We start from the raw sequence: 23,135 nt of genomic DNA, 5'->3' as shown, positions 1-23,135 counted from the left end.
ACATTTTGATTAAATGGTCAATTGAACTCGGAAACTTTGTATTGGGAGCTGTCAAAGCAAGGGGAGAAAGCGCCGGTAGCCTGCAGTACCTGCGTGGCCGCCACAAGGGGTGCTGTTCGCTAACGCTGATTGGCTGAGGCGGCCGCCGATTGACCTAGAGTTCAGTCGGCCGGTCTACTCACAATAAAGATAGGGCGATGTGGAGTGTTATAGCGGGAAGCTGTCAGGCTAGCGCTTCCTTATTTACGGAAGGCTTTTAAGGGATGGCCCTCTAAAGGGACATCTCTAGGGTCAGGAAGGGGAGATGCGTGTATGTGTGAATGTGGTGCTTGTGTAAAACACGTGTCAATGAAGGGGGGGATTTCCGGCGACAGTTCCCCCCTTTGGAGATAAGATTGCAAAGGTAGGGAAACCGCGCAATCCTTCTCTCCACATGAATCAATAAAAGTTTGACATGTCATACCTAGAGTCCGGAGTCCGGAAGTCCTTTAAGGACCCCATTTCGATGGGGATCGACTGGATTCCTGGTGTCGGTGGTCTATAGGTGGTGGTCGATCGCGGGCGAAGGGTAGGAAGGCAAGAGCCACAAGTTTGACAGCACATTGGGAAGCAGTGGATTGCGCAGCAGAAGAAAGCAATGCAGATGGCAACAGTGATCAATATTAAGAGGCCGTTTCCTAAAAGTTGTTTTATCCAAGCAGACCCTGGTAGCCAGCTCCAGAATTGTGTGTCTGACAGGCCTTCATGCTGGATGTTTTGAAGCCGCTCCGTTAGTTTATAGATGTTATTGAGATGGCCCGTGATGTTCAAGGTCTGGTCAGAGACGTGTGTGCAGCACTCGGTTCCGACAAGAGCACATACGCCTCCAGTCGACGCAAGAACGTAGTCCAAAGCAAGGCGGTTCTGTATCGAAGTTTGTCTGACCTCCGTTAGTTCCGTCAGGATATTTTGGGTGGCCGCATTGGATTCTTCCATAAAGTTTAATAGGATGTCTGTTAATTTAAGGATATCGACGTGGTTGGAGCCGGCTCCATACGCGGGAAAGAGAGCCCGGCCATAAGTTTCACTATTGGCTGCTACGTCGGAGAGTTGTGATAAGTCTTTTGCTCTCTTATTGCGTCTCCTTCCGGGGGGTAGATCTTGGGTGACCCGGACTCCAGGCAAAATTAGACCGAGATAACAAGTGCCGCGGGAGTGGGGGCTGGCCCATACATAGCCGCGGTGGCCACAAACCCAGAACAACCCTCGTAGGCACAAGTCTATGCGGCCGGTGAGGAGGGTACGGCAGAAACACTGGGAGACAGGGGAGGGGTCCCAGGAGTCGGGTAAGGTCATAACGCGTTTCCATGCAGACATCAAACTGGGTTGGATAGAGGGGTTGCCCTGGTGCCATAGGGTGATCCTGCCGTTTAAAGCAATGTCAATGGTGTACTTACAGGTGCTCTCACCGATGACTTTGTCGTTTCCGCTGAATTTCCGGCAAAGGTCTCCTGTTGTGGGTCCCGTTAGGTAGATGTACTGGTGGGTCAAATTCACGGCAGTCAGGTTCCAGGACTGTACGTCAGCGGAGAGATGTTGTTGCAGGGTGAGAGGTACTCCAAGAAATGGTATGCCACTGTGGAGGTGTGAGGGGGCATTGGCACAGATCCAGCACTCCTTGGTTGTTGTCTGTTTTGCAATTTGAGAGATCAGTTTTACGTAGGTGTTGGAATGCCAAGTGGACAAAAAGTCATTATTTTGAGGGTTTTCGGATATTGACAGTTCCCCCCTTTGTCGAGGTGCGGTACCGGGGGGGTGAAGGGGGTCTTGACGGAGTAGGTAGGTGAGGTTTGTGGTGAGTTTGCTTCCTTAGACTAAAGAATGCAAGTTCTTAGAGAAATTATCTTTAAAGGAAGATTGAAGTGAACATTTTTCCTAAGATAGGGAGAGGATCTCTTATAAAGCAAAGTTAATTCAATTGATATAACCACTCACAAATAATTAAAACAGCCATAGATTTGATTTAAAGGGAACACAAAAGTGAATAGGAAAGTGAGATGCAGGGTACCTTGGGAAAGATTGCTCCCCCCCCTTTGCAGTTTCCTTTAAAGGAAGCTTACTCGGGAGTAAATTTACCTGGCACAGAAGTAAGAAGGGAGAAAAAAACTGAAACAGATAGAATGAAACAGGGGGGGGGCATTTTCTGAGAAAAGAGACTGATATTTGGACTGGACTCATAGAATTTTGCTGGCCATGGAAGCCTCTACATTTAATAACAATTTTCTTAGAAAGAACACCATCCTTTCATAGGCATGTGCTTAATGAAATACATACACTGCATTTTAGCTTGAGAGAGCAGTTGGCTCAACTAGGCTTTTGCAGCAGAAACATTAGTGTTTTTTTTCACAGCACATTTCAAAATACTGGAACAAAAGACTGGAACACGGATGTAGACTCACAAACTCAAAAGTTACAACAAAACATCATTTACCACTAGACTTAAAATCACCCTCCTCACTTAAACTAGAGGAAGGAGGTGAGGTAATCCTCCTTTCAGAACACAGGTAGCATGTATACAGGATTTTACCACTTGGGAGGAAAACTCTTTTTTTTTTTTTTTAGAGCTTTTCTCAAATAACAAACATTTGCACACTTCATATGTAAATACAAACCCTTGAAATATTTCTAAATCCTTGAGTACATCTCTTATTCATTTATTATTATTATTTTAATAACTAAGATCTCTAATGCGTGGGCTCTCAGGCTGGGCTGTTATTATATCTACTGCCTTCTGAGCACCATTAAGTTTTCGGTTTTATGTTTGTTTGTTTTTTTAAATAATTTTTATTAGTTTTCCAAGCATATAATAAAGACAAACAATAAAACAAAACAAAACATACAAACATATAAACATGTATAATTTCATAATCTTATCTTCCTGCACCTTGCTTCCCGGACTTCCCCATAACTCCCCTTTTCTGCATCCTTGTTTTTACCTTTCTTCAGCAACCCTCCAACTGATTAATTAATTCACTTTCATTCTAATTTCCTTAACTTATTGTTTACAGCTGCAATTCTCTATTTCTTAACACCTTAACATCTCAGTACCCCTCAATTTTACAACAATTTTTAAGATAAATTTTGAATTTCTTCCAGTCTTCTTCCACTGTCTCTCTCCCCTGGTCACGGATTCTGCCGGTCATCTCTGCCAGTCCCATGTAGTCGATCACCTTTGCTTGCCATTCTTCCAGAGTGGGTAGTTCTTGTGTCTTCCAATACTTTGCCAGAAGAATTCTTGCTGCTGTAGTAGCATACATAAAAAACGTCCTATCCTTCCTTGGCACCAGTTGGCCGACCATGCCCAGGAGAAAAGCCTCAGGTTTCTTAGAAAATGTCCATTTAAGGACTTTCTTAATTTCATTATAGATCATTTCCCAAAAGGCTTTAATCTTCGGGCAGGTCCACCAAAGGTGGTAAGAGGTACCTTCAGTCTCATTACATTTCCAGCATTTGTTATTGGGCAAATGGTAAATTTTTGCAAGCTTGACTGGGGTCATGTACCACCTGTAGATCATTTTCATTATATTTTCTCTCAAGGCATTACATGCCGTAAACTTAACACCGGTGTTCCATAACTGTTCCCAGTCAACAAACATAATGTCATGACCAATGTCTTGTGCCCATTTAATCATAGCTGATTTCACCGTTTCATCCTGTGTATTCCATTTCAACAGCAAGTTATACATTCTTGACAGGTTCTTAGTATTGGGTTCTAACAGTTCTGTTTCTAATTTTGACCTCTCCATCTGGAAACCTATTTTCCTGTCCTGATTAAATACCTCGTTTATCTGAAGGTAATGCAACCAGTCTCTTACCTTAGACTTTAATTTCTCATAGCTCTGTAGTTTAACTCTTTCACCGTCTTGTTCTAAAATTTCACAATATTTTGGCCATTTAGACTCCATATTAAGTTTTTTAGTCTCTTTAGCTTCCATTGGTGATAACTACCTGGGAGTTTTACTTTCCAGTAGATCTTTGTATCTTATCCAAACATTGTATAATGCTTTCCTAACAATATGGTTTTTAGAAGAAGAAGAAGAAGAGTTTGGATTTGATATCCCGCCTTTCACTCCCTTTAAGGAGTCTCAAAGCGGCTAACATTCTCCTTTCCCTTCCTCCCCCACAACAAACACTCTGTGAGGTGAGTGGGGCTGAGAGACTTCACAGAAGTGTGACTGGCCCAAGGTCACCCAGCAGCTGCATGTGGAGGAGCGGAGACGCGAACCTGGTTTCCCAGATTACATGACTACCGCTCTTAACCACTACACCACACTGGCCCCTTTCCCTTCCTCCCCTTTATGCGATTTTACCTTGTCATACCATATATATGCATGCCAACCAAATCTATTGTCGTACCCTTCCAGATCCAAAATGTCTGTATTCTCAAGAAGCAGCCATTGTTTCAACCAGCAGAAAGCTGCCGATTCATAATAGAGTCTTAGGTCCGGCAGGGCAAACCCCTAAGTTTTCGGTTTTATGTTCTAGCTTTAGGTCATAGTTTAACAACACAAATTTGATGTTTTCAGCTCTCCCTATGGGTTCACACCCTGATTTTGTTGAAGGATCCCTGAGGTGGCTGCTGTGCCCTGGGTTCCAGGTGGTGAGCCTAAGCCACGCACTAAAAGTTACAACGGTCTCGTACTTTGTACTTGAAAGACCATTTTGCCCCTTTATTTTATTTTTTCCCAATTGGAGATGACAAGCTGGAGGGGCATATTAGAATCCTCTCTGGGGCAAAAAGGCTTCATGGAAGCTTTGTTGCCAGGAGGAGTCCAGCTAGGGTGTTTTAGTGAGCTCCCATTCTCTCATATGTTATTATTGGGCTTTTTTTCATTAACGAAGTACGCTAAAGACAGAAAGAGTGGAAACACACACACAAGGGAGGAGGGGCAATGGGAAAGAAAGGGGGGGCAGATAAAAGATCCTTTCAGTACTCAAAGTACCCTTGACAAACACAATTCCTACTTATCTATAAACCACAAATTAATTTCTGGAAATCTCAAACCTGAACCTGAAACAAACCACGGGTCCCTCTGCCCGGAAACTCAAACCACGGGTCCCTCTGCCCGGAAACTCAAACCACGGGTCTCTCTGCCCGGAATTCCTTTACCTCAGCGCTGTTCACAAGACAATTTCCCCCTCTACCACCCACGACAGCCTCCTGCCTAGCCTTTGAGACTAAGTTTGGAGTCCCCTACTGAACGCCTGCGCAATGCAGTGCCAGATTGGGGTCCGAGAAAACAACCAAGGTTTGAAAGGAAGCAAATGACCTTGCATTGAAATACTTTTGAAAAGATGCCACCGGACGACTCCGAGGGAAGACATCAGAGAAACAGTAAAAGAGCCACGCTTTCCCGGACTCAATTCCAAGACGGAAAACGGGGGAGAAAAGGGATAGAGAGATTAAGACGTTCCTGGACGACCCCGAGAGGGAACGTCGGAAAACAGTAAAGGTGCCACAATTTCCCCGGCCACATTCCGAAAAAAGGAAATTGGGGGAGAGAAAGGGAAAGTTTTAGACGTTTCTAGATGACTCCGAAAGGTAACGCCAGAGAGTAAAGTTCCGCGATTTCCCTGGCCACTTTCCGAAGGGGAAAATCGGGGGAGAAAAGGAGAGAGCTTAAAACGTTCCCGGCCGACTCCGAGGGGTAACGTCAGAAATGAAAGAAGGAAAGTCTGGCTGTCGTGGGGACGTTACTTTCCACCCCCCTCCCAATGTATTTACTTCAAACCATACTCACGTTCGAAGATGTCCCCCCGCGGATCCCGGGATCCTTTCCCATTAGCCGGCTTGACCTTGCCTTTGCTCCCCCTGGTTGGGCTTTTGGTGACGATTGATTACCGCCCGCAAAGAAGAGACAGGGAGAGGAAGAAGGATCCCTGGGCTAAGGTTGCCCAGTGGCGCCCGATCCCCTCTATCTCCCTCCTCACCTTTGCAGGAGAACCAAGTGTCCCTGAGCACGGTCGCCAACTGTTACCGGGAAAATCCGAGGGCTCCCTTGGACAAAACAAAGACACCAACCAGGATAACTTGGAGCAAAACAGCAGCCTGTAGGCCTGGCCTTTATTGAACTGATGCAACAGGGTGTTCCCCTCACTTGCAGGAGAGAGGAAAGACCCAGAAAAATAGTGTGCAAGGTCTTATAAAAACTTTTGAAATTCCCCTCCTCTAGGTCAAGCCCACCCCCAGAAACATCATGCATACATTACAGAAAGGAGGGGTTGAGGGAGGAGTTGTGGTGGTAACCTGAGTGTCCTGTCACCTGGCTGGTTCCTCCTTTCCCCCCTCCCCATGAGTCACTTCCAGGAGACAAAGGGGAGTTTGCAGTCTCCTGCCCCCTGAGGGAAGATCTGATCATTGTCCTGTTTCAGTCCATGCTGAATCCACTCCCATATGCAAGTTCTTTGTGATCTTGATTGCCTTCTGTCTGGGATCATCTGGGCAGGGCTCCTGCAGATGTGCTGAGATGTGCTGAGATGGTGAAGGGATTTTGGCTGACCAGGACTAAGCCACCCTCCCCTTTTGTTAGTTCTTGTCATATGGAGTAAAATAAAAATGGAACAGTGCAAATCCAATGTATGGTTGATTTTCTACGAATTTATAACAGAAATGTGGCGTATGTAGTGTGTGAGTGTGAGTGTGTGTGAAGTTTGTACAAACAGAATGATTGGGGTGGGGGTGGGGTTCCTGCTACAACCCAAAGCCCCCTCCCCCCAGAATGAAGACAGCATCTGGATCCCAAGGAAGAGCAGAGCTGCATATTTCCTGCAAAGTCGCCCCCTCCCTGGCTTGGCAGAGAGGACAAAGGAGGACCCTCTGCTCCCCGACTTGGGGGTCTCCCCCCACCGCGCATGACCTGAGCAGGGACCCCCACGCCCCCTCCCTGCCCCCCTGGGCCCCCCTTCTCCCCATTGCACCCTCAGGGGGAGGAGAGAGGAGACTCACCCGAGTCCAGGAGGGGCTTTTGCCAAGGAGAAGAAAGCAGGAAGGGAGGGGGAGGGAGGGGCTTCTGCTCTGGAGGACCTTGCCCCTCCCCCTTCACTTCCTGCCCTCTCTAGGAATCCCGCTCTGCTCCTTTTAACCCTTGCCAAGCCAAGTCCTCCCCTCCCTCTCCCTGCCTTCAGTTTTCCTGCTTCTGCGCCTGCGCCCTAGGGGCTGCCCCCCTTCCCTCCCTCTGCCCCAAGGAGCCCACATCCAACCAGACTAACTGCAAGGGAGACGGGGGGGGGTCCATGGGGGGGTTTAGCTTGGCTCTCCCCCAACATCGAGGCTCCTGGATCCCGAGGAAAGGCTGGGGGGGAGAAGAGGCGAAGGGCTGCCTAGTGGCGGGAGGTGCCTTGGGCTCAGCAATGGCTCCCTCCAGACACCCCTCCAAAAACACCCTCCAGCTCAGGGGGGGAGGGGGGGGCTTCCCAGCCGGGAGACCCCTCCCCTCCCCAAAATACGAGTTTTTCTGCTTCTGCAGCCGCTTCTCATCCCAGGAAGAGAGACGGAGGAGGAAGAGTCCCAGGCCAGGAAGGAAACGCACACGTGACCCGGGGGGCAGGAGGGGGCGGGGGTTGCTCAGGGGGGTGGTCCCTCCCTCTGGGACTCATCCCAGTTCAGAGCCAGAGGGACCCTGGCCATCCTTTCCCCGTGTTTCCTGCCTGAAAACCAGTTTCTCCGGGGCTCCCAGAACCACATGGAGTCAGGAGACCCATTTCCCGCCCCAGAGCCGGGCTGGACCAATCAGAAGCCTCTCCATTGGGCAGCTGGCCAATCCCCTTTCAGATTCCCCTGGGCTCCTCCTCTCCTTCGCCCGGTTTCCTGAGGGAGTTCCCCCCCCTGAGTTTCCCTCATGGCTGCTCCCCCTCCCAGCTTCTCCTTCATTTCTCCTTCCTTCTCTTCTTGTTCCTCTCCCCCCGCTCATTGTTTGGGGCAGCTGGATCCCCCCCCCCCCCGTGGCCAGGCAGGCCCAGGAGGAGCCCAGGGAGGCGGCAGGGCCAGGAGAAGGGGTTTCCCGCCCTTTTCCGAAAGAGGAGGAGGGGACGCCATTTTGTTTTTCCCAGAGACGCCATGGCTCCCCTGTGGGCCTCGGGGGTCCCAGGCTCTCGGGGTCTCTCCTCCCGGGGGAAGGAGGGCGGCACCTTTGGTCCTCAGCCGCCTCCCTGCCATGATGGCTTGGCCTCCGCAGGGCAGCCTCTCTCCCCGCCATGTTGCCCCACGGAGGAGGCCTCTCCCTTGGGAGACGCCAGGCAAGCAGCCTTGGGGGATCCGCCGGGGTCTGCGAAGGGGGCCAGGAGGCGAAAGGCCCAAGGAGGAGGAGAATAACAGTAGTAGTAGTAGTAGTAGTAGTAGTAGTAGTAATAAGAAGGGCTTTATCCCCTGAAAGGTGGAGGGTTCCCTCAGGGGAGCCTGACCCCGGAGCAGCATCCTTGGTCACCCCAAGAGTCAGCGCAAGCAGAAGGGCACCACCTGCAGGCCTAGGGGAAAGGGGGGCTCTTCCCCAGACGAGGCTGGAGACTCCCTTCTGGCCCCAGGAGCCCTTTCTGGATGGCCCTCGCTTGCCCCCCCAAATGGGCCAAGACCTCTGTCCCCCCCCCCTCAGGCAGTAGTTGAACAGGAGAAGTCGCTCCCACTCCTGATCCCTGCGGGTCTCAGGAGGCAGTGGGGGGACTCTAGGGAACTGGCTGAACTGGGGTCCTCCCAGTCCAGCCCAGACAAGAAAGAGAGGGAGCTCAGAAGAGGAAGCCATTGTGGAGAAGAACTGGACTTGGCTGTTCTCTGCTGAGGGTCTCCTGCCTTCCTTCCAAGGCTTCCCGGGGGTGCCATGGCCAGAGGAAGACACAGCCTCCCCCCCCCCCGAATACCCTGCAGGGCCCTGGGGGGAAGGCAGATCTCTTCCTCTTGCCATGGAAAAGCATGTCTCAGTTTCCTTCCCCAAGGCTTTGGAGGAACCTTGGGGTGCGGAAGGAGGAACCCCAAATGGAGTTCAGGCTCCTGGCAAGTGGGGAAAGGAACATTAAATGGCGCTTTCCAGATGAGTCTCAATACAATACGATAATCTTTATTGTCATTGTCCTATACAGAACGAAATTGAAAAAATGTACATCAGACATTCAAAAACCAACAAGTCTGCTATCCCAACCTGGTTAGCCCCCTAAAAACTCTGATACCCCATAATTAAATACAATATACTCCCAAAGAGACGACCTTACACTGCATTTAAAACCAAAATTGCATTTGGATAGAAACTGTTTTTCAGGCAGCTAGTCCTAGTCTTTATAACCCTGTACCTTCTTCCAGAAGGCAGAAGCTGAAAGAGATCATTTCCGGGGTGCGCACTCTTCTGCACTATCTCTGCAGCTTTCTTATCTAGCACCTTCTGCAAATGCCTGCAGGACCATGAGTAGTATGCATGAAAACATCAATGCTAAATTGAGCAGATACCCGGAGGCAGTGCGGATTATTGCAGGGGGCTTCACTCACACAGATGTGAGGGCAGTACTCCCAAAATCCCATCAGCACATTGAGTGTGCAAGAAGGGGAGAAAGTACTCTTGAGAAGGCGTATACGAACATTAGACGGGCATATGAGGCGCACCTCGGTGGTTCAGATCATGTGTCCCTGCTTCTGACACCAGTGTACACACCCCTCAGGAAACAAGGCCAGCTACAAACACGGATGGTTACGGTGTGGCCTGAGGGAGCCTCTCAGCAGTTGCAGGACTGTTTCCAGGAGACCGATTGGAATATATTCGACCATCAAGATCTAGAAACTTCTACATCAACAGTCCTGGATCGAGGACCATCTAAGAAATGATCCTAGACAAATGTGGCAGGGAGTTCAACATCTGACTGGTTATAAATCGAGAAATACATCAGTGGTAGAGTGTACTGCTTCCTTGGTGGGAGAGCTGAAGACCTTCTTTGCCCGATTTGAGGTGACACCAACAGTGGCTCCAACAGGGATGGCAGAGCTATTGGCCTCACTACCTGCAGGAAATGCTGTCAGGGTGGAAGAGGGAGAAGCGAGGCGAATATTAAAGGAGGTAAACACGAGGAAGGCTATGGGCCCAGATGGGGTGGCTGGCAGGGTGCTAAGAGATTGTTTGGACCAACTGGCAGGAATCTTTATGAAGATTTTTAACCAGTCTCTGGCCCAAGCCGCCGTTCCACCCTGTCTGAAATCTGCTCCCATCATTCTGGGCACCACAGTTCAAGAAGGACACTGACAAACTGGAACGTGTCCAGAGGAGGCAACCAAAATGGTCAAAGGCCTGGAAACAATGCCTTATGAGGAACGGCTAAGGGAGCTGGGCATGTTTAGCCTGGAGAAGAGGAGGTTAAGGGGTGATATGATAGCCATGTTCAAATATATAAAAGGATGTCACATAGAGGAGGGAGAAAGATTATTTTCTGCTGCTCCAGAGAAGCGGACACGGAGCAATGGATCCAAACTACAAGAAAGAAGATTCCACCTAAACATTAGGAAGAACTTCCTGACAGTAAGAGCTGTTGGACAGTGGAATTTGCTGCCAAGGAGTGTGGTGGAGTCTCCTTCTTTGGAGGTCTTTAAGCAGAGGCTTGACAACCATATGTCAGGAGTGCTCTGATGGTGTTTCCTGCTTGGCAGGGGGTTGGACTCGATGGCCCTTGTGGTCTCTTCCAACTTTATGATTCTATGATTCTATACCCCTGCCAAAAAACCCAAAGATAGTCTGAATGATTTTTGCTCTGTGGCGTTGACACCCATTATAATTAAATGTTTTGAAAAAGGCAAAGAGATCCACGGAGGATGCTGTGGCAATGGCTTTACATGCTATCCTGACTCATTTGGAGAAGAAAGGGAACTATGTGAGATTGTTATTTGTAGACTTTAGTTCTGCATTTAATACTATTCTTCCCATAGATTGGTGCCCAAACTATTAGGCCTGTGACTTTCACAGTGTTTGTGCAGGTGGATATTAAATTTTCTATCAAACCGTTCCCAACGGGTCAGGATGGGTTCCCACGTCTCTGCGGATCTCATGAACTCCGGAAATGGTGAACAACACAAGCTATGATCTCGTTTGAGGAAAGGGAATTAAGATGCCTGCTTCCCCATCCCCAGTGGATTAAAATGTCCAAAGATTAGGGAAAGAAGAAAGAAGAGGAAGCAGGATTGGATGAACATTATAAGAGACCATAATTTTGGATTGTGACTTGGCTGAGATTTGTTGGAACAGTTTTTCAAAGGCTTTATAGAAACTGGACCTAGAAGCTGGAGAAATACTAATTTGGATTATTAGACGATCATTATAAGAGTCATACTGCACTGTTTGTGTTGGTTAAGATTTGAAAGCTGGGCTAGGGAGGGAGATGAAGGGAATGTGTCATCTTGCTGAAGAGGAGAAGAAGAAGAAGTTTGGATTTGATATCCCGCTTTATCACTACCCGAAGGAGTCTCAAAGCCGCTAACATTCTCCTTTCCCTTCCTCCCCCACAACAAACACTCTGTGAGGTGAGTGAGGCTGAGAGACTTCAGAGAAGTGTGACTGGCCCAAGGTGACCCAGCAGCTGCATGTGGAGGAGCGGAGACGCGAACCCGGTTCCCCAGATTACGAATCTACCGCTCTCTGCTAAATACCACTTACCACTGTATGCTAAATACAGCTGGGTTTATTCTGGAGTGCAGATTATGAATAATTGTTGCTACAGATGATTTTCAGACGGAGATGGGAGTTTTCATTTCGGTGCCTGCCCTGTGGAACACCCTCCCAGCAGATGTCAAAGGAAAAAACAACTACCAGACTTTAAGAAGACATCTGAAGGCAGTCATGTTTAGGGAAGCTTTTAATATTTGATGCATTACTGTATTTTAATATTTTGTTGGAAGCTGCCCAGAGTGACTGGGGAAACCCAGCCAGATGGGAAGGGTATCAATAAATCATCATCATCATCTATGTTTTTGTATTTTATATTAAGATTCCTTTATTTTGAATTTAGGAGGACACACATAAGGAGAGGACAGTTGGAGGTGCGAGGGACCTGCAAGGAACGCAGGGAAGGAAGGATCTCTCAGGGTGGGATATGGGGAGAAGAGGGGGTAACGCAGGGGAGAAGTGGGGGAGCCTGTCTTTCTCTGGGTTGACGAATGATATGATATATATGATACAAATGCCATAAACAGTATTTTTAGTTTATATCCCCCACTTCCTCTTTTCTATACAATTGTATTTTGTAAGGGTTGTTTAATATTTTTTGTTTTATTTCTCTTTTTTTGGTTTCCCCTCTGTATGAATTCTTTGATGGGAAGTGAGACTGGAGCTATCAGTGAAGCTCTTTCCACCTTCCATGCACTGATAGGGTTTCTCCACTGTATGAGTTATTTGATGCAAAGTGAGCTTTGTCCCCTCCCTGAAGCTCTTCCCGCATTCTAAGCACTGATAGGGTTTCTCTCCTGTATGAATTCTGCGATGGGAAGTGAGACTATCCTTCCGATTGAAGCTCTTTCCACATTCCAAGCACTGATAGGGTTTCTCTCCTGTATGAATTCTGCGATGGGAAGTGAGACTATCCTTCCGATTGAAGCTCTTTCCACATTCCAAGCACTGATAGGGTTTCTCACCTGTATGAATTCTGCGATGGGAAGTGAGACTATCCTTCTGATTGAAGCTCTTTCCACATTCCAAGCACTGATAGGGTTTCTCACCTGTATGAATTCTGCGATGGGAAGTGAGACTATCCTTCTGATTGAAGCTCTTCCCACATTCCAAGCACTGATAGGGTTTCTCCCCTGTATGAATTCTTTGATGGGAAGTGAGATGTGCGCTTTGATTAAAGCTCTTCCCACATTCCAAGCATTGATAGGGTTTTTCTCCTGTATGAATTCTGCGATGGGAAATGAGACTGGAGCTATCAGTGAAGCTCTTTCCACATTCCAAGCACTGATAGGGTTTCTCACCTGTATGAATTCTGCGATGGGAAGTGAGACTATCCTTCTGACTGAAGCTCTTCCCGCATTCGAAGCACTGATAGGGTTTTTCTCCTGTATGAATTCTTTGATGGGAAGTAAGACTATCCTTCCGATTGAAGCTCTTCCCACATTCCAAGCACTGATAGGGTTTCTCCCCGGTATGAATTCTTTGATGGCAAGTGAGCTTGGCCCCCTCCCTGAAGCTCTTCCCGCATTCCAAGCACTGATAGGGTTTTTCTCCTGTATGAATTCTGCGATGGGAAGTGAGACTGGAGCTATCAGTGAAGCTCTTTCCACATTCCAAGCACTGATAGGGTTTTTCTCCTGTATGAATTCTTTGATGGGAAGTGAGATTACCCTTCTGACTGAAGCTCTTTCCACATTCCAAGCACTGATAGGGTTTCTCCCCGGTATGAATTCTTTGATGGGAAGTGAGATTCTTCTTCTGACTGAAGCTCTTTCCACATTCCAAGCACTGATAGGGTTTCTCCCCGGTATGAATTCTTTGATGGCAAGTGAGCTTGGCCCCCTCCCTGAAGCTCTTCCCGCATTCGAAGCACTGATAGGGTTTTTCTCCTGTATGAGTTCTTTGATGCAAAGTGAGATTGTGCCTGAGACTGAAGCTCTTTCCACATTCCAAGCACTGATAGGGTTTCTCCCCTGTATGAATTCTTTGATGGGAAGTGAGATGTGCGCTTTGATTAAAGCTCTTCCCACATTCCAAGCATTGATAGGGTTTCTCCCTGCTCTGTCCTCTTTTGTGTGCAGTGAGGCTATCCCTCTGAACGAAGCTCTTTCTCTGACGGTAGGTGTCCTGGGAGCTTTGACGGATGTTCTCTCCACACTCTGAATGTTTATATGACTTCTCCGCTATGTGGATTCTGTTGTGCTCCCCCTTGTTCTTCCCTTCCCGTTCATCTCCATCTGCAATGAAGAGAGAAGAGAATTAGAGCCTCAGGAAGAAATGGAGCTCCAGATCATTGAACCAAGTTAATTAATGCTTGTGATAGAGGAAGAACTAAAAATAGTTAGATGTGGGGCCTCTCTATAGTTTTCACTGCCTTTGTTGGCCGGTATTTACTGACATATTGCTTGGCTTTTATCTGGAATGGATTTTGTTCCGGCTCAATCCTGGAATCCACTCCATCTCCAAGGTCAGTCATCTCTTTGGTCAATCAAATGCAAAGAGAAGCAAAAACAACACGCAAATGGCATGCGAAGACTTAGTCTTCATATTTGTATCATTTATTAGTCCTATGATCCTTGTTTTTAAAAGCAAATAAGAAGTTATTCCACAAAGAAAAAGACAACACACAGAGGCCCCATCTGCATTCGAACTGCAAAGCAGGATCAGTGAGTTTTCTGACATTGGCAGGGCATTCAGATCACAGAACTGGTTTTAGATATTTAGAGCTGCCAATTCATTGCGTCGGGCAGGGAGCTGTGATCTATTCCTGGCTCAAATTGCCTGCAGATGACAAAGGCGCAGGGAGGCAGGCAGACAGGTAGGTGGGGGAGCCCGAAAAGGTGCTCCCCTGCTCCATCTCCATCCTGTGAGGAGAATCAGAACTTACAGGGTTAAACAGTTCTGAGTGACGTCTCACATTCTGAGGCGTGGCTATGTTCACAGAGGGGAGTGTTTCTCTGTGTGTCTTTCTTCTTTCGCTTTTGCTGAGAAGCGGAGAGCATGTCTGGTTTTTCGCCGGGCTGAATTTATGATGTTATTCTATGCAATAAAAGACTGTTGGAGATAAGCAAGAAGCCTGCGTGCAGCCTGAGTTATTACCCACACAAGCAACAGTTTTCCCCGCTGCGTAAACTCTGCTAAGAGGGCCAAAGAGGCTGGAGGAGGTTTTTACCGGCACGGACAGCAGTGGCGCAGCTAAGAAGAGTGCCAGACGCCATCTTGGCCCCATACATCCGCCTGCCTCCCCCCCACACACCCCAATTACTCTCCGGCTCCATCCCTCCATGTCCCCATCTTCCCTCCCCTGGGACTCACCAGATCTCTCGGAGGTCCCTGGGAGGGAACGTTCAGAGGTTGAGAGGAGGGACGCAGGAGACAACCTGACCAGGTCATCCGTCCATCCTCCCCCTTCCATTTTCACTAGGTTTGCAGAATCCGTCTCTTTCATCCTTCCTGAGGAGTCAATGAGCCAAAAGAAGCTGCAGGGTCCTGGGAGAGAGGAAGAAGGAAAGGGAGCCTCAGAGGCCCTGCAGGGATTCTCCTGCCCTAGAAATTCTCCTGCCCCTGGAGAAGCACAAATGGGGCAGCCCCTTCCCAACAGTAGCCCCATTTCTATTCCTCTCCAGTGGTTCCAAAAAATCAGGTAGGCTACTTGCGTGGCAATTAAAGAAAAAATAAGAAGAGAGAGTAATAGAGAAATGAAAAATAACTGACGATCCTAAAGAAATATGCAAAGAAAAATTAAATCACTATAGGAAGTTTTACCGTGCAAAAGAAGAAGACCAAGAGGAAATGGAAAGACACATAGCACAAAATAGACTCCCAACAATAGCAGATTGGAAAATAGAACAACTAAATGTACCAACAGCGATGATGGAGGTGCAGCAATCTCAAGAGCAAAGATAGGAAAGTCCCCAGGTATGGATGGATTATCGGCAGCATTTTATAAGAAGTTAGAAGATATATTATCAGAACCAATGAAACAGTACTGAACCAAATTTTAAAAGAAGGAAGAATACTAAAATCATGGGAAGAAGCATTTATCACACTGATACCCAAACAAGGAGCAGATCCAACACTAATAAAAAATTATAGACCTATATCATTGTTCAATAATGATTATAAAATATTTGCTAACATCCTAGCCAACAGGTTAAAAAAAAGTATTGAATGAAATAATACACAGAGATCAGGCTGGCTTCTTACCAGGCAGATACATGAACAATAAAATGAGAAACATAATTGATATTTTAGAATATTTACAAGCAAGATCAGATAAAAAAGGCATTTTGATGCTGATAGACAGGGAAAAGGTATTTGACAACATCTCTTGGAGCTCCATGAAAAAAACTACAGAAAAAACATGACTTAGAGAAAATATTCTTAGGGGTGTTGAAGCAAAATATTGAAATCAGAGAGCCAAATTGATACTAAATAGTGAAATAAGAGAAGTAAAATAAGTAAGGGGACAAGGCAAGGCTGCCCCATTTCGCCTCTACTTTTTATTACGGTACTAGAATTCTTAGCAATGAACTTCCGGGTTAGCGCCATCAGTAATGGCGGAATTCCTCTGACTAAGAGGAATTTACTCCGTGAAAATTGGGTCTATTTTTTTTTTTAATAAATTTTTTATTGCATTTTCAAATACAAAGTCAGAAATGTAAAGTACATAAAGAAGAAAGAAATAAAAAAAATCCAACTTTCAGAAACATTTTTCCATTACCAACCGGACTTTCCCACGTCTCCCTCACCCTGCGTTCCTTTCGATAAACATATCAGCAAATTATTACCTTGTTTCATGCCTTACTTGTATCTTTCAAATATTGTTCTTCTAAGTTTAAAGTACTTTTTGTCAATAACTTGTACCTTAAAATAAACATAATATAACTTTAAATTTCAACCTTTTCTTACGTTTTTTATCTTAGTTTCCTGCTCCCCAGATCTAATTGCTGAAGCTAGAATTTCCAAATCGTGCAACTTCTTAACATTCATACAACTTATGTTTTTGCAGATAGTCCTTAAATTTTTTCCAGTCCTCTTCCATTGTTTCTTCTCCCAAAGCTCGGATTCTGCCAGTCATTTCGGCCTGTTCCATGTAGTCCATCAATTGCGTCTGCCACTCTTCCAGTGTGGGTAGATCTTGTACCTTCCAGTATTTTGCGATGAGTATTCTTGCTGCTGTAGTTGCATACATAAAAAAAGTTCTGTCCTTCTTTAACACCTTTTGGTCAACAATGCCCAGGAGGAAGGCCTCTGGTTTCTTAGGGAAGGTGTACTTAAACACCTTTTTTAGCTCATTATAGATCATTTCCCAGAAGGCCTTCACTTTTGGGCAAGTCCACCAAAGGTGAAAGAATGTCCCTTCAGCCCCCTTACATTTCCAACATTTATTGTCAGACAGGTGATATATTTTTGCAAGCTTGACTGGGGTCATGTACCACCTATATATCATTTTCATAATGTTTTCCTTCAGGGCATTACATGCCGTGAATTTCATTCCAGTGGTCCATAACCTTTCCCAGTCTTCAAACATAATGTTGTACCCAATATCTTGAGCCCATTTTATCATGGCTGATTTGACTGTCTCATCCTGAGTGTTCCATTTAAGCAACAAGTTATACATTCTCGAAAGTACCTTAGTCTTAGGTTCTAACAGTTCAGTCTCTAGTTTTGATTTTTCCACCTGGAATCCTATTTTTTTGTCCTGCTTAAAAAGCTCTTGAACTTGGGCATAAAGAAACCAATCTTGCACCCTATTCTTTAATTTTTCAAAGCTCTGCAGCCTCCAGTTGTCTCCAATTTTTTCTACTATTTCCCAATATTTCGGCCAGCCGGCTTCCATATTGGGTCTTTTTCGAGCCTTGGCCTCCACTGGTGATAGCCACCTCGGAGTCTTGCTTTCTAGTAAGTCTTTATATTTTGTCCAGACCCTGAATATTGCCTTCCTGACAATATGGTTTTTGAACATTTTATGAGTCTTTACCTTGTCATACCACAAGTATGCATGCCATCCAAAAACATTATTAAACCCTTCCAGATCTAGGACATCAGTGTTCTCAAGAAGTAGCCAATCTTTCATCCAGCAGAAGACTGCAGTTTCATAATATAACCTTAAGTCCGGCAGGGCAAACCCCCCTCTTTCTTGTGCATCAGTTAGTATTTTAAATTTTATTCGGGGCTTTTTGCCCTGCCAGACAAACTTAGAAATATCCTTCTGCCATTTTCCAAAACATTCCACTCTGTCCACGATCTGAAGGGTCTGAAACAGAAATAACATCTTCGGCAATACATTCATTTTTATAGCTGCGATTCGACCTAACAAGGAAAGTTTCAATTTTGACCAAATCTCTAAATCTTTTTTAATTTCAGACCAACATTTTTCATAATTATCTTTAAATAAGTTCAAATTTTTAGCAGACAAATTAACCCCTAGGTATTTCACCCTTTTAACCACATTTAATTCTGTCTCTTTCTGAAACCCCTCTATTTCCAAGGGTGTCAATTTTTTCTCCAAAACCTTAGTTTTTTGCTTGTTCAATTTGAACCCCGCCACCCGACCAAATTCACAGATTAATTCTAACACTCTCTTCGTACTAGACTCTGGCTCCTGTAATGTCAGAACCAAATCATCTGCAAAGGCTTTCAGTTTAAATTGTTTCTCTCCGACCTGTACTCCTTTTACCAACCGGTCTTCCCTAATCATGTTCAAAAGCACCTCCAGAACAGAAATGAATAACAAAGGGGATAGGGGGCAACCTTGTCGTGTTCCTTTTTCAATTTTGAACTCTTCTGTCACCACATTGTTAACTATCAATTTAGCTTTTTGCTCTGAATAAATTGCCTCTATTCCATTTTCAAACCCCCGTCCCACTCCCATCCCTTCCAAATTTTTCTTCATAAACATCCAAGAAATGTTATCAAAGGCCTTCTCCACATCAATAAAAATTAACACTGCTCTTGTGTTGATATTAGTTTGCAAAAGTTCCAAAATGTCAATAATATTCCTAGTGTTATCAAACAAATGTCTTCCTGGGAGAAAGCCTGCCTGATCCTTGTGAATTACTTCATTTAGTACTTTTTTAAGTCTACTTGCCAGAATGTCTGCAAAAATTTTGTAATCCACATTTAGGAGTGAGATGGGACGGTAGTTCTTAAGTTGAGTCTTTTCAGTTTCCACTTTAGGGATCAATGTGATGAAAGCTTCTTTCCACGATTCCGGTGCCTTCTTCCCCTCCAAAATCTGGTTGCATACCTCCATTAGTGGTTGTATCAAGTAGTCTTTTAATGTCCTATAATACTTGGAGGTAAGTCCATCCGGGCCTGGAGATTTGCCTAGTTGCATGTTCTGAATGGCACCCTCAACTTCTTGTTGTGTTATTTTATAATTCAGGGTTGTTCTCTTTTCCTGAGCAAGTTTTGGTAGTCCATTAATTTTCAAGAATTGGTCAATCTCAGTCTCTTCTTCCGGCCCTTGGGTATAAAGTTTTTTGAAGTATCTCTGGAAGCACCTTCTGATTTCTTCAGGTTTCTGAATATCTTTACCATCAATCTCTAAGTTAGTGACTGTATTCAATTTTTGTCTCTTTTTCAACTGCCATGCTAGCAGTTTTCCACACTTGTTTGCTGATTCGAATGATCTTTGTTTCATTTGTTTAATTTTCCACTCAACTTCTTGATTTATCAATTTCTAAGTCAAATCCCTTATGAATACACAGTGGAAGTGAGCAACCGGTTTAAGGGTTTAGATTTGCTGGACAGAGTGCCTGAAGAACTATGGATGGAGGCTCGTAACATTGTACAGGAGGCAGTAACGAAAACCATCCCAATGAAAAGGAAATGCAAGAAAGCAAAGTGGCTGTCCAACGAGGCCTTACAAATAGCGGGGGAGAGAAGGCAAGCAAAATGCGAGGGAGATAGTGAAAGATACAGGAAACTGAATGCAGATTTCCAAAAAATAGCAAGGAGAGACAAGATGGCCTTCTTAAATGAGCAATGCAAAGAAATAGAGGAAAACAACAGAATGGGAAAAAACAGAGATCTGCCCAAGGTCACCCAGCAGCTGCATGTGGAGGAGCGGAGACGCGAACCCGGTTCCCCAGATTACGTGACTACCGCTCTTAACCACTACACCATACTGGCTCACAAAGAGTAGGACATGACTAAACAACAACAGCTGTATGTGGAAGCAGAGGATCTGGTGATGCCACATTTTTGAATAATCTTGAGACTGATACACCACTCCTCCATAGATATTTTCTGTGCTTATACACTATATTCACAAACTTTACACTCCTCTTGTGACAAGATTTCCAAAGGCTTAGGGTAGCTTGAGAGAAGTAGCTTATTTTGAGACAGCACCCATTTCCAATTCCTTTTTATGAAAACCCTCTCCCTAGTTGGTTTTGATTTGGCTTTTGACAGGACATCAGACCATTTGATAACCTTGCATATCTGCCTTTTTTGGCTGATATTATCTAACTTATTTATGGGGCCCGGAGATTCGAAAAGCCTGGCTCTTTCCAGGGATGGATTTAATTTGGCTCAGTCGTGGAATCCGCTCCATCTCCAAGCTCAGTCATTCCTTTGCTCAACCAAAAACAGACAGATGCAGAAAGGAAAATAGAAAATTAGACAGGATGTACCTCCACATCCCTGAGATCTCTGAAGCCTACATGGAAGAAGGCCTGGGCAGCTCAGAGCAGCCTCATCCTGGTTGGAAAAGGCAGGTCTGGTGGAAGAATATTCCCAGACAGAACAGGAGATGCATCTCCTATGGAGAGTTGTGGGTGTGTTAACATCTCAGGTGCTGCAGGGGGCGCTACTGGGCTCCCTCAAAATAGAGGAGGTTTGTCCTTCAGAGATCTGTATGGAATTTCAAAACTGACCTTATGATCCAGCAGGGAGCCTTACCAGAGAGACCACGATCCCAGGATTCTCCTCCTCGACTTCCTTCTGCAGAGCTCTCTGGTCAGGATCCAGCAAAGCCCAGTCCTCCTCTGTGAAAGGAACAGCTACGTCTTCAAAGCACACTGGACCCTAAGGGAAAAAGGGAGAAGAAATATGATCTTCTACACATTGCTCTGTTCTTTTCTGTAACAATTTTCTTGTGTATTTTAATGATGGGTTTTAATCTTTGTGTAAGTGGGGCAATTCCATAAAACAATAATTTTATTATCTACGCAGCACTCATCTTCAGGTAAATCTTTGCAAGCATTCCCATTTTCCAGATGGAAGGACCTCCTCTCTCTTCATCTGGTGGGGTGGACCCTCCCCCTGCCCTCAAGCCAACTTCAAGGGGGAGGGGAGGGAATGTTGGTTGGTTGGCATCCATCTGTCTTAGGAGACCATGGAAGAGTGTGTCTTTGGGAGTGAGATCCAGTTGTTGGAAGGTAACAGCGCCAGCTGTGGGTGTGGAGACCGACAGGGGAGAGACATGTGTTGTTGCATCTGGGACACAGGAAGTGGTCTGGAGATGCAGAAGGGCTTTTCTTCTCCCTGTGCTCCCCCCACGTGGGAATGTTCCCCTCTGGCTGCAGCCTCTGTTCCCAAAGGTGACTTTTCCCTCCCTCTGAAGGGGGTTTATTTCCTTGACCCAAAGCCCCCTCCCCAAAAATGAAGGCAGCATCTCCTGCGAACTGGCCCCTCCCTGGCCTGGCAGAGAGGACAAAGGAGGACCCTCTGCTCCCTGACTTGGGGGTCTCCCCCCCCCAGGCATGATCTGAGCAGGGACCCCCATGCCCCCTCCCTGCCCCCCTGGGACCCCCTTCTCCCCATGGCACCCTCAGGGGAGGAGAGAGGAGACTCACCCGAGTCCAGGAGGGGCTTTTGCCAAGGAGAGAGAAGAAGAAAGCAGGAAGGGAGGGGGAGGGGGGAATTTAGCCATGGAGGACCTTGCCCCCTCCCCCTCCCCTCCCCGCCCTCTCTAGGAATCCAGCTCTGCTCCTCTTAACCCTTGCCAGCCCAGCCCAGCCCTCCCTCTCCCCGCTGCCCCACGGAGCCCCCTCGGAGCCCGACTCCGCGCCAGGGAGACGGGGCTTCCCCAGGAGTCTCCGCCTGCTCCAAGCAGCCTCCTCGAGAGGAAGAGGAAGCCCAGATCCCCCCAAGGGAGACACGTCTTCCCTCCAGCCCCCCATCTTCCCGGGGGCAGCCCCACTGAATTGGGGGGCCAAGCTGGGGTCCGGAGACAGGCGCCTCCTTCCCTTGGACTTGGAGGCTCTGGAGTCAGACTTGGGGGGCCCTTTCCCTCCGCCCCCCACACCCAGGAGGTCCCCTCACCCTCCTTCTGGGGGGTCTCCCTCCGCCCCCCACACCCAGGAGGTCCCCTCAGCCCTCCTTCTTGGGGGTCTCCCTCCGCTCCCCCCTCTCAGTCCGCCCCCACACCCAGGGGGTCCCCTCAGCCCTCCTTCTTGGGGGTCTCCCTTCCCTCCCCCCTCCGTCCGCCCCCCACACCCAGGAGGTCCCCTCAGCCCTCCTTCTTGGGGGTCTCCCTCCGCCCCCCTCTCAGTCCGCCCCCCACACCCAGGCGGTCCCCTCAGCCCTCCTTCTTGGGGGTCTCCCTCCGCTCCCCCCCACACACCCAGGGGGTCCCCTCAGCCCTCCTTCTTGGGGGTCTCCCTCCGCCCCCCTCTCAGTCTGCCCCCCCACCCAGGGGGTCCCCTCAGCCCTCCTTCTTGGGGGTCTCCCTCCGCTCACCCCTCTCAGTCTGCCCCCCACACCCAGGGGGTCCCCTCAGCCCTCCTTCTTGGGGGTCTCCCTCCGCTCCCCCCCCCACACACCCAGGGGGTCCCCTCAGCCCTCCTTCTTGGGGGTCTCCCTCCGCCCCCCTCTCAGTCTGCCCCCCCACCCAGGGGGTCCCCTCAGCCCTCCTTCTTGGGGGTCTCCCTCCGCTCACCCCTCTCAGTCTGCCCCCCACACCCAGGGGGTCCCCTCAGCCCTCCTTCTTGGGGGTCTCCCTCCGCTCCCCCCAGTCCGCCCCCCACACCCAGGGGGTCCCCTCAGCCCTCCTGCTTGGGGGTCTCCCTCCGCTCCCCCCCACACCCAGGGGGTCCCCTCAGCCCTCCTGCTTGGGGGTCTCCCTCCGCTCCCCCCCCCACACCCAGGGGGTCCCCTCAGCCCTCCTTCTTGGGGGTCTCCCTCCGCTCCCCCCAGTCCGCCCCCCACACCCAGGGGGTCCCCTCAGCCCTCCTGCTTGGGGGTCTCCCTCCGCTCCCCCCCACACCCAGGGGGTCCCCTCAGCCCTCCTTCTTGGGGGTCTCCCTTCCCTCCCCCTCTCTGTCCGCCCCCCACACCCAGGGGGTCCCCTCAGCCCTCCTACTTGGGGGTCTCCCTCTGCTCCCCCCTCTCAGTCTGCCCCCCACACCCAGGGGGTCCCCTCAGCCCTCCTTCTTGGGGGTCTCCCTCCGCCCCCCTCTCAGTCCGCCCCCCACACCCAGGGGGTCCCCTCAGCCCTCCTTCTTGGGGGTCTCCCTTCCC

The 23,135-nt window shown here is 47.9% G+C and overlaps 1 protein-coding gene and 1 long non-coding RNA gene across 2 annotated transcripts in view; one reads left to right on the top strand and one right to left on the bottom strand.

The window, feature by feature from the left end:
* Positions 1-23,135, bottom strand: part of LOC309525753 (uncharacterized protein) — a 400,379-nt gene that overhangs the window by 147,008 nt on the left and 230,236 nt on the right. Inside the window, exon 8 of the mRNA XM_082211248.1 lies at positions 14,979-15,152. Within this exon, the coding sequence (XP_082067374.1) occupies positions 14,979-15,152 (174 nt within the window). The remainder of the gene's footprint in view (positions 1-14,978; positions 15,153-23,135) is intronic.
* On the top strand, positions 1,836-6,610 carry LOC309525849. Its single transcript, XR_014216544.1, has 2 exons — positions 1,836-2,784; positions 4,505-6,610. It is a non-coding gene; the product is annotated as an uncharacterized lncRNA (long non-coding RNA).

The sequence above is a fragment of the Podarcis vaucheri genome, assembly GCF_965113315.1.
Source record: "Podarcis vaucheri genome assembly, chromosome: 2".
Lineage (NCBI taxonomy): Eukaryota > Metazoa > Chordata > Lepidosauria > Squamata > Lacertidae > Podarcis > Podarcis vaucheri.
This window is presented reverse-complemented; position numbering and strand designations above follow the sequence as displayed.